Source organism: Triticum dicoccoides, chromosome 4A (assembly GCF_002162155.2).
Source record: "Triticum dicoccoides isolate Atlit2015 ecotype Zavitan chromosome 4A, WEW_v2.0, whole genome shotgun sequence".
Taxonomy (NCBI): domain Eukaryota; kingdom Viridiplantae; phylum Streptophyta; class Magnoliopsida; order Poales; family Poaceae; genus Triticum; species Triticum dicoccoides.
The window spans coordinates 502517880-502528365 of NC_041386.1; the positions used below are offsets into that span (position 1 = coordinate 502517880).

Genomic DNA, 10486 nt, shown 5'->3' on the forward strand with positions numbered 1-10486 from the left:
TTTGGAGGGGTCGCATCGGTAAGCTGAGGCGGGGGTGGGGATTGGCTGTTTTAGATGGGCCGTAGTATTAGTTGCGACGGCGGTCTCATCGTGGCCGTTGTATTCGTCGGGCAGTTTTAGGTGGCTCATTGCATTGGTGTAACTTGTCGCATCTGAGAGTTCTTCTTTGGCGCGTGCTAGGCGCCGGCGCGTCGGCCCAACAGTTTAACCGGTTGCGTCCCAGCCGCCCGATACAACAAGTCTTAGCCGTTCGATCTGCTCGCGTTGACTTCTCCCATCTCTTTCTTCCTCTTCGCGCGCAGCTCCTGCTGTCTAGATGTTCTGCCGGCCGCCGGTCACCACGCCCTCACTTGGACCTCCTCCCTCCGCCGCCCCACGCTGCTGGATGCGCTCGCCGTTCTCGTCGCCGTCCTCGTCGCCGTCGGTCCAGCAGGAAGCCGTCACTCCCCTTGTAGCAGAAAAGGATGCCACCTTGAAGCACGCCGATGCCCTCTGTTCTTGCGGCACCTAAGCAACCGCCAGTCTTAGCACACCCCGTCGCTGCACTGTCGTGTCGCCGACCGCAGCTCTCAACGCCGCCGCTCGCATCATTGGCATGCTGGTTGAAGCTTTTTATCACGCCGGTTGAAGCTTTTTTCATGGTGGTTGAAGCTTTTTTCACAGATTGAAGCTTTTCATCATGTTGATTGAAGCTTTTTTCAACTACGATCGAAGCTTATTTTGTAAACGGTTGCAACTTCTTTCGTCTTGCAGTGCCCGGTTGAAACTTTGTATGTCTTTTGATTGAATCTTTTTTCACCTAAGGTTGAAGCTTTTTTCTTAACGGTTGCAGCTTTTTCAGTTGATAGTGGCTGGTTGAAGCTTTCCCCGTTGATGGTTGAAGCTTTTCTATATAGGCTTGAAGCTTTTTTGTCAATGGTTGTAACACTCGTATAGGTGGTTGTAGCTTTTTTGTCGCTGGTTCCAATTTTCTACTCTTTGGTTGTAGCTTTCACCAAAGCCGGTTGTAGCTTCCAACGTTGCCGGTTGCAGCACCGCCCTAGTCTCGTTTCACAGCCGCTGCTCGGTAGAAGCAAGAAAAAGGTCATCGCTCGCAGCACCGTCGCCGGCTGCAAAAGCCCGACAAGGAATGCTTGGAGTAGCAGCAGGGGTGGGCCGTGCAGCAGCGGTGGTGAGGGCGTGCAAAACCGTGGTTCTGGTGGGGAGGTAGAGATACAGGAGGGGGAAGGTCAAGCTTGAGGGTGTCACGTCCATGGCTGAGAGCAGGCCATGAAGATGCAAAAAAGAAGGAGACGGGTTGAGGAGGAAGACAACCAAGAGGGGATAAGGTGGGCCTACAGAGGGACGAGCGCACTGGGCCACAGGATCGCTCCTTCATCGAACGCGTCGCGCGCGTCCGGCGCAATGGTTCGGCCGGTGCGCCGTGTATAAACGTTTCCCTTTTTCTTTCTCATAGATCTGTTTTATTCAAAATATTTTTATCTTCTAAACAGTGCATTCAAATCTCAAACTATTTTTATCATTGGATTCCTTGCATCGAGATCTTTAAAAATAGATCCCATGTTGATAGGTTTGATCAACCTTTTTTTCATGGAAAAAACCGAATGAAAAAATCAAATCCAATGCGCGTTTACTGTGCCTCTCGCGAAAGCAAATACTTACCTCCATGAGAAACCCGTATCTCTCGCGGAAGAAAAAAATGTTTTCAAGAGGCATGACCATGTCTCTCACGAAAGCAAATCCGTGCCTCTCTCGAAAACGATAAAAAACATGTTTTTTATTTATTTTCAAGAGAGGCACGACCGTGCCTCTCACGGAAGCAAATCTGTGCCTCTCTCGAAAACGATAAAAAATGTGTTTTTTTTCTTGAAAGAGGCACGACCATGCATCTCGCGGAAGCAAATCCGTACTTTCATGAGATGTAAATCTGTGCCTCTCACGGAAGAGAAAAAAACATGTTTTTTCGTTTCAATGTGGTCAGCAAAATCAAAATTCATAAAGAGGCACGGTCGTGTCTCTAGTGGAAGCAAATCTATACCTCTCGCGGAAGGGAAAAACGTGTTTTTTTTTAATTTCCAAGAGGCATGACCATCAAAGTAAAATAGAAATGCATTTTTTTCATTTTCGAGAGACACGTCCGTGATTCTCGCGGAAGAAAAAAAAACGTGTTTTTTCACGCAAAAATAATTTTCCCTGAATTTTTTGTCCAAAAGCTAAGAAAGACCAGTGGTAAACCGAAAAGCCGAAAAAAGAAAAAAAAACATCTCTAAAGACAAAAACGCGTGCGAAAAATAAAAAGTAGAAAAATTCAAAGGGAGCGCTCAGAGCACGAAAAATGGGCACTCTCAATTCACCGCAAGTGACCCTCGCATGGGCTCTTGAAAAAGTACTCCTTCATTGGTTGCTCCAAAAAAAAACCTAAATTCTTCAAAAAAACATGTTGTCTGGATGAGACGAGTGGCCACGGCTCGACTGCTCGATCAACCCAGATCTAACGAGTCGTGTCCTACTTTAATAAAAATGCGGGAACTTTGGGAGTTTTATTCAACAAAGGCGGTCCTCGAGCAGTCAACAATGAGGCTGGTGATGATGAACTAAGGTACAAAGTCTAGCCAGCTATCGGTGACCATCAGCGTACAAGCACGCTTAGCACAAAGATGACCTAGTAAGTTTGTTGATCAAGATACATGTTGAATAACAAAAACTAGAAAAGATGAAGATAGCTCTCCGGTGCCACAACTGAATGATAATTGTGGCGACCGATGAGTGTTTCAGAGGTTGACCAACATAAGATAGTCAGTATCCATTATCACATATGTTAAGCCTCGTAGACTTGCAAAGATCACACCTTCTCTTGGTGATAACGCCTCCATGATCAAGGAATAGGTGACCCCTTCATATGGTTTGCTCCAAGCACCAACAAGACTGGCCGGCGTTAATATTAGGTGTAGCTATAGAATAATAATAATAATAATAATAATAATAGGTATTAAGGACAGTAAAATTGAGCCTAAAGCGAGCTCTCTCACGCCCCTAATGTTTCTGGCCATCGGATTTCGTGTTTGATCAGTTTCTAGCCATCAGATCTTTCTCTAAGGATAGTTTACCGCGATTTGGGCTGGCTGTCCTGATAGGCTGCTATTCTGGAGACCTTTTCGGAGGCCTGTCGTTAATTGGGCTTCTACGGGCTGCTATACAAGCCCATTTGGGTAACCGACGACGGACCAACGACGTGTTGCCTTATATCCGGAAAAAAACTGTTCGCTCGACACAGCACGAAACGGGTTAGTCGTGCGACAGAGAGTGGATCCAGCGCCCGTGGAGAGGAGGAGATCCTGCGAGGGGATCCAATCGACGAGCGCATGATGCGGGCGATTGGTCTTCTGACCAAGATCCTTTCCGCTGAATCCAGCCGATGCGCCCAAGGAAATCCAGCAGATGTGTGGTGCGGGTGGGGATCCAGCGGACGCGTGCGATGAGGGTGACTAAAGGGCCGCTCCATCGAGCCGAGGCAGGCAATCTACCTGCAAGGTGGAGTACGAGGGAGGGACGCGGGCGATGGCCGACGCCTCATCTGATGGAAACTGCTCCATTGAGACTTGAAAGACGCAATTATACTTCGGCCGTTATACTTCATTTTCTGAGCGCCCATTCATGGCGAGTGATGTGCTGATCCTTTCCGGCGCCGAGTGGTGCAAGTACGTCTACATAACTCTTCTTCCTTCCCTACCACTCTTCGCTCAGACGCTCACGCTTTCCACTCCGGCAGCATATCTTTTCGCGAGCACCTTCTCGTTGCAGCATGGTGGCCACGCCTGACGGCTTTACTGTTCATGGTAGAGCAGTGATCAGCGGCAAGAGAGATGGGGGAAATAATAGGGTGAGACTGAGTTTTTTTTCTAGCTATTCCTTTTCTGCTTCTCAACTGCGTCCATCTTTTCCTGAGACCTCTAACCAGATCTCACAACCCCATCTCTTCTGTCTCTCTCGTTTGGGTAGCAAGTTGCCCTGTTATTGGCCTTTATTAAGTTTCTCCTGATTTTTTTCTTCTGTTTCTCTACATGTTACGCCAACGAAGGTTTACAAGTAGGTACAAATCTTCAGAGACTATAAACACCAGGTCTGGAGGGTTGAAACAGATTCCAAGCACATCTTCTTGGGATGCAAAGAACGAATTTAAGCTGGTATTTCTTAATTAATTGAACACCAGGTCAGGAGAGTTGAAACAGATTCCAAGCACTGAGTCATGGTGGAGCTGATGTGTTCTTTCTATACGTATTCCCTGGGAGATGATCACTTAATCTGTAAAATTTCATAGTTCCCGCTGGGAGAGTTCATGCAGATTTGCTTCCTCATGTATAATTATAAGTTGTCTATTCACAAACGTTCAGTTCAGCTGCTGCAGATGATGCTTGGTTATTGAGGTACTGCCAGTACATATGTTAACTCTAAACTGGACCATTGATTCAGCAACACTACTTTTTGTTTGACTGTATCTTCAGCAAGGGTACTCTTATTTCATGATTCTATACTGAACCACTGGTTTTTGCTCGAGCTGTACTATAGACTCTTAATTGTGATTTTTTTGAAGCAAATTTCATATCTGCCACTTACGAGAAATTTAGATAATCGTAGGCTTTTCAGAAGCTTTTGACCTTAGAACGAAGGCTCTTAAGAAGCTGCACTACATGAATATGTGGATATCACATGTATGTTTTTCTTTCTTTAAATTTCTGATGCTTATGAATCATCCGATGTAAGTAGTTAGCAAGTATGGAAGATAATGTATGTTTTGATCTGTCGAGAGATGCTTTTTCGCTCCTATTTCATTTTGGCTTCGCCTCCAAAATATTTCATTGGTTCTTGCACATCTTGGCTACTTGATTTCTGTAACTTTTGCAGTTTCATTTCATATTTTCATGTAAAATGTGTGCTACATTAAGTTTATCTCATATCTATGAGAATACTGTGTAATTATATGTAATGATACAACATATCTTTATGTAATTGAATTTCTTTGTTTCATTTATCTTAAACTGTCTATGAGAATACTATCAGTTGTCACAACTGCCTAATACATTAGCATAAGAATATCCTTTTTTGATTACTGAATGATATACTTTATGTAATTGAATTTCTATGTTTCATTTCTCTTATATTTATGAGATTCCTATTATTTCAACGAAAAATAGACGGGCGCAGCAACGCGCGCCATCGATGATCTAGTAATACAGTATAACACAGTTTTCTCAGGGAAAAAAAAGAGAGAAGAAAACAACAAGGCACCTAAAAAAACGCGAAAGGGACAAGGTGTCTCCAGGCAGTGTTAGTTTCCGCGCCGAAAGGCACGAGAGAAAAGTGGACACTGGACGAACAGATGTTTGCAGGTGGATACACATCATTCATCACATCAGTTCCCGACATATGGTCTTTGTTCCGTCAGGCGAGTGAGATAGCCCAACCGCACACCTTAAACATTTCAAGCAGATGTGAAAGGAATTTGACAATTTAGACAAAGCCAGTTGAATTTTGCATATACTTTTCTTGGACAGTAAAACTGCCGTTACCGGCAGTACCCACGGCAGTCAAATCTACCGGTACTTCCCCTAAACCGGTAGCTAAAATCTTTGTATGCACCGCCAGTCGACGACTCACCAACCGGAAACCATAAAAATTCAAGACTTCCAACCAGAAACCATTCCATTCACTATAACACCTTTACAGGGTGACAACTACAGGCAACATGTCAAGCATGGTTCGTTCAGACTTCAGGCTAAGGCATGCATGAACCCCAAAAGAAAGAGAGATGATCAACTGCGACACACACGGATGAATTTTCTTGATTAATGGTACAAAGAACATCTAGCTACCCTACGAATGATTCATGTGCATACAGTATACATCAGTTATCTTTACAACTACCGAACTGTGGTCGGTATGCGCCCCGAGGTTGCCCAGAGACTCCTCACATGAAATCCATGGAGTCGCTTAGAGACTGACCACTCAGCGACTGGCCTCCATTCGAAGAATTCTGGGAGTGGTTTTGGGGGTGGTGATGCTGATGACCTTGGTAGTGCATCTGCTGCTGCGAGAAATAGTTCGGAATCTGCTGCTGCTGTTGCTGATGCTGCTGCAACCCTCCGCCGAAGGGGTTTCCATTCATGTTTGGAACTTGACCTGCCGCTATCTTAAGCCGCTGGACTTCTTCTCTCAGGGCATCATTCAGAGCTGCACGGAACAGATACATGGTCACAAGGTGACTGATTGATCACTGGTCGACCCTCAGATGCCTTAAATGTTCAGGGAAGACGATGGTTTTTGTTCTGAGCCTATATATTACAAAGACTAGCAAACTTCGAAAACAAGACTAGGGCATACCATTTCGAAGTTTGGCTTGTTCTTCCATGGACTGCAACCGGAGTTTGAGCTCTCTGTTCTCAACAGTTAAACCGGAAGTATCCCTCTGGGTTACAAAAAAAAATTCAACACAGAGACTGTAAGATGATGCAACAAAATATTGGTTATCACAGTCCTGATAAATTTGATGTCGTCATACTCAGAAAATAGCATTACCAAGAATACAAAGTTCACTAGCTCTACTACAAACTTTTATTAGTATTGATTATGGATCAGGTCTTAATAAATCTTTTTCGCTTCCATATTTCTTTTTCCAGCGTAAATAAGATGTTCAGCACTGGCCAAACTTTCTAGAGAAAAAGATGAATCTTCTGTTACTATCTCCCTGCCCACCAAGCCAAAGCTTCACCCTAACACCACCCATTTGGTTCCAACATCTTCAATCAAATTAGCTTTCAAATAGAGCATCACTTCCCCTGTTTTTGACATGACCAGCCATCAAGCAGAGGCGCCTGCATTATCCCACCTACTTTTGGGTGCAACAAATCATCTAGTAGTCACATCAACTACAGGACCAGATTTTTATAGGGATGCAGGCGGACAGTGTCCGCATAGCATCCGCAAGCATATAATTAAAGCAGCATCACTATTAAAGCAACAACACATTAGTTCCTCTCCTGCCATCGCGGACGTAGGCGGACAACGCGGACGTGTCTGTTTGCGTTCCTAGCTTTTTATGCTCCAGAGCATTCATTTATATGTACACGTGTCATACGTTTCCCTTAACAATATCTGTGTGTAACTAGAAATCAACAGTTAGCTATTCAAGGGCTATACAGGAAATCCACTACATGCTCATGTAATTTACTCCCTCCGTCCCAAAATTCTTGTCTTAGATTTGTCTAAATACGGATGTACCTAGTTACGTTTAGTGTTAGATACATCCGTATCTAGACAAATCTAAGACAAGAATTTTGGGACGGAGGGAGTACTAAGCTTGAGACACTTATTTTGGGATGGAGGGAGTAGTATTGTAAGGTTCTTCTCTTCCAGCCCCGGGCCCCTCTCCAGTAAGGAAAGAATTCAAACAAAAAGAAAATAGGCAGTATATACAGGTAGAGAAGTACTTGATTCACGATATTTTTTATCGATTGCCATAAAAACAACAAATTAACCTTGGGGAGCTAACCTAGTGCAACAAGTTTTCTTCACATAGACTGATAAGTTTATAGCTTCAGCGTGGCCAGGAAGCTTTCAACATAATTATGATAAAATTTTATCCTACACATTCATTAAAGGTGTGTGGATGCATCCTAAGATCTATATACTATAACAAGCAAAAGTGAGACAAGCAAGAAAACAAGTTGATAACAAAATGGTGAGTCCTCAGGAAGCAGAATTGATATTTGTATTTCGTAGTGACAGACAGCAATATGTGTAAACTAACTATCAAACGGAGAGTTAAACTCATTAGGATCATGCCGTCCACTACACTTGAACAATCAATTATCAAAAGCTCTACCAATTCAACAATTGGAAACAACTAAGTGGTGGGGTCAAAATACACAATCTTCACTGAATGGAAGATGAGAATCAGAAAACAGAGGGTAACACATCATCTCGGACCCAGTATATGTTGTGACCCTCAGATATAATAAAATAAAAGTGGACAGTATTGAAATGTAATCTTACAAAATTCCCTTCGGAGAATAAAAAAAGAGAATGTCCTTATTAACTCTAAGAAGAGAAAATAGCTAGTACTGTTTTTTAAAGGAAATGCTCATAGAAATGTCAACAACTGTAGTAATGAGAATTGTTCATGAGGGGAACAGATAAGTTAAGATATTAAAGCAGTATGACAAGAAGTTGTAAGCGAAGGCAATCGTTTGTTTATCCTGGTTGCTTCTTTCAGGACGCAAGCTTTGAATTAGTCAGGTCCATATTAGTGTTACCAATGCAGCTTCCACACTTGTCCAACAATTAAGGAAAGCAACCAACTAATGTAGACTGATCAGACAGAATATTGGCTTCAGCTAGTCAATTAATTAGGTTTGGCTCAAGCAATCATGCTGCCATACTTTGCGGTTTATGGACTACAAACAACACAGATCAATTATACACACCTGAAGAAGCGTGAGCTGTGCAGAGAGCGTTGTCGCCTCTGTCTGCAGCGTCTGCACCTTCCTCTCCAGCTCGCCGGTGTACTTGATCTTCCTCTCCTTGGACCTCGCGGCCGACTGCCTGTTGGCCAGAATCCTGCATACCAGAGACTACCGCCATGAAACCACACCTAAAATATAACTCGACTGAACCACAGGACACCCTGGAAACTCAAAATTAGGCAGCACGAGCAAGGAGCTGGATGTCAGTAACGCAGGGCACTAGAACTAGCAGCAAACTACCTTTTGGATCTATCAAGCTTCGCTCCACGGATAAAGCGAAAGGGGAAGAGCTGAAGAGGACCTCACCTCTTAGCGCGCTTGGGGTCGAGGAGCGCGAGTTCAGCGAGCCTTTCCGCGGGAATGGCCTTCTTGGCGTAGTCCGGCAGCCCACCGGACAGCGCAGACTCGCCGTCGGACGGCGAGCTCGCTCCATCCATGGAGCCGCTCCTCTTATGCCCAGCTCCGCCTCCGCCTCCCCCCTGCAGCGCGAGGCCGTCGAAGAAGGCGGCGTCGAGCGAGAGGCTCCTCATATGCGCACCCCCGCCACCGGGCGGCCGCGGCGCCGGCGCCGGGGACGCGGCAGCCCCCTGCTGCTGCGGCGGCAGCGGCGGAGGAGGCGGGGTGGGGTCGGAGGAGACGGCGGGGGAGTCGTCGGAGAGGGAGGGGAAGTCGAGGTCGGAGAAGGAGAAGTCGCTGTCCGGGTCGAGCAGCAGGTCCGCGTCGGGGAACCGGATGAAGGTCTCGGAGTGGGCCCGCCGGTGGCCGCGCGGCGCACCCGCGGCAGCAGAGGACGGCGCCGGCGGCGGGAAGCGCGGGTCCATGGCGGCGGTCAAGGTCCGGTCGGCACGTGGTTCGCTCGGAGCCGGAGGGGGAGTAGATGCGGGTGGGCGTATGCGTCGGGGGAGCTCGAGGTGGGGGGCTGGTACAAGAGTCAAAGTGTGGAGGAAGGCGGAGGCTGCGCCTCGGTTCGGCGTGGACACGGTGCATGAACTGGACGGTACACGCGCGCATCACGAGGTTGAGTGCACGGTTGATACGGCGTATGGCTTGTGCGGTGGGTGCAGGGAGGGGAAGAATATCCGGCGGTGTGAAGTGGCAGTAATTCCCCTCGGGGGGCACCGACGTTTGACTGAACCCGGTCTACGACGGTGCTGCCAGAGGGCGCGAATGTGCCCGTGGTACCGACGGCGCGATGTGTCTCTGGTGCATGAGGCTGGTGTATGGGAAGAGGTGGGTGAGGGGCGAAACGGTAACTCTGCGTTGGCCGTGGAAGGAGCGCCGCGTGGTTCCGAGAAAAAGAGCGCCCCCTGTCGCTGTGCGGTCGCTGTTTGGCTGTTCCTTGCGCTTTACTTGAAAATTAATGACATGTGGGCCCCAGCGGCTTGGGGGCTAGCGGGTGTACGTGGCGTTCTGGTGATTGCCGGGAGGGTCCGTGCGTTTTGCTGCTGGCTTGTCGGTCTCCACGGACGGACGCCTTGGCATCGGCAGCAAGGGTACGTGCCAACTGCCAAGAGGGCTTTCGGTTTAATAATTTTTAAATATTTCAACCTGCAGTGTTATATTGTTTGCAGTTTACTACCCCCCTTTTACGAATTTCGGATTAGTATTGTTCAAGCTATGCATCATTGGTTGTGGCGGTAGTAGCTTCTGTTGAGTATCGTGATTAGTTAGAAAAGATAGGATATGATTTATTCTATCTTATCTTGTATTTTAAATAGATTATGTATTTATATATATATATATATGCCTACAAGGCTCAAGCAATACATATTACATCAATCTTCTCTCTATTCCTTTTACATGGTATCAGAGCCGTCTCTAGAAATTCGGGCCCAGCTGCAAAAAAAACAAAATGGGGCCCAATATAACTCAAGCATAATCACTTAATTATACCATTCAAACTTAAGTTATTTAGTAGTACAATGTTTAGAAAACTAGATGATGCTCCACGCGTTGCTGCGGAACAT

At 46.1% G+C, this 10486-nt stretch overlaps 1 protein-coding gene and 1 long non-coding RNA gene across 2 annotated transcripts; one reads left to right on the forward strand and one right to left on the reverse strand.

Moving 5' to 3' along the window:
- The first annotated feature begins 3260 nt into the window (after positions 1 to 3260).
- On the forward strand, positions 3261 to 4531 carry LOC119289015. Its single transcript, XR_005141392.1, has 3 exons — positions 3261 to 3698; positions 3770 to 3880; positions 4079 to 4531. It is a non-coding gene; the product is annotated as an uncharacterized LOC119289015 (long non-coding RNA).
- Positions 4532 to 5674: 1143 nt separating this feature from the next.
- On the reverse strand, positions 5675 to 9428 carry LOC119286425 (transcription factor VIP1-like). The gene is made up of 4 exons (XM_037565802.1): positions 8826 to 9428; positions 8481 to 8613; positions 6379 to 6463; positions 5675 to 6228 (listed from the first exon to the last, which is right to left on the reverse strand). Exons 1-4 carry the CDS (start codon positions 9338 to 9340, stop codon positions 5966 to 5968), a joined length of 996 nt encoding a protein of 331 aa, XP_037421699.1. The 5' UTR covers positions 9341 to 9428; the 3' UTR covers positions 5675 to 5965.
- Between the last annotated feature and the right edge of the window lie 1058 nt (positions 9429 to 10486).

What these genes read in the sequence shown, in the direction of transcription:
- LOC119286425 (XM_037565802.1), bottom strand. Translation starts at nt 9,340, where the DNA reads ATGGACCCGCGCTTCCCGCCGCCGGCGCCGTCCTCTGCTGCCGCGGGT. An exon ending in CACAGCTCACGCTTCTTCAG is followed by an intron (nt 6,464 to 8,480) that starts GTGTGTATAATT and finishes TTTGTAACCCAG; the next exon opens with AGGGATACTTCCGGTTTAAC. An exon ending in ACAAGCCAAACTTCGAAATG is followed by an intron (nt 6,229 to 6,378) that starts GTATGCCCTAGT and finishes TGTTCCGTGCAG; the next exon opens with CTCTGAATGATGCCCTGAGA.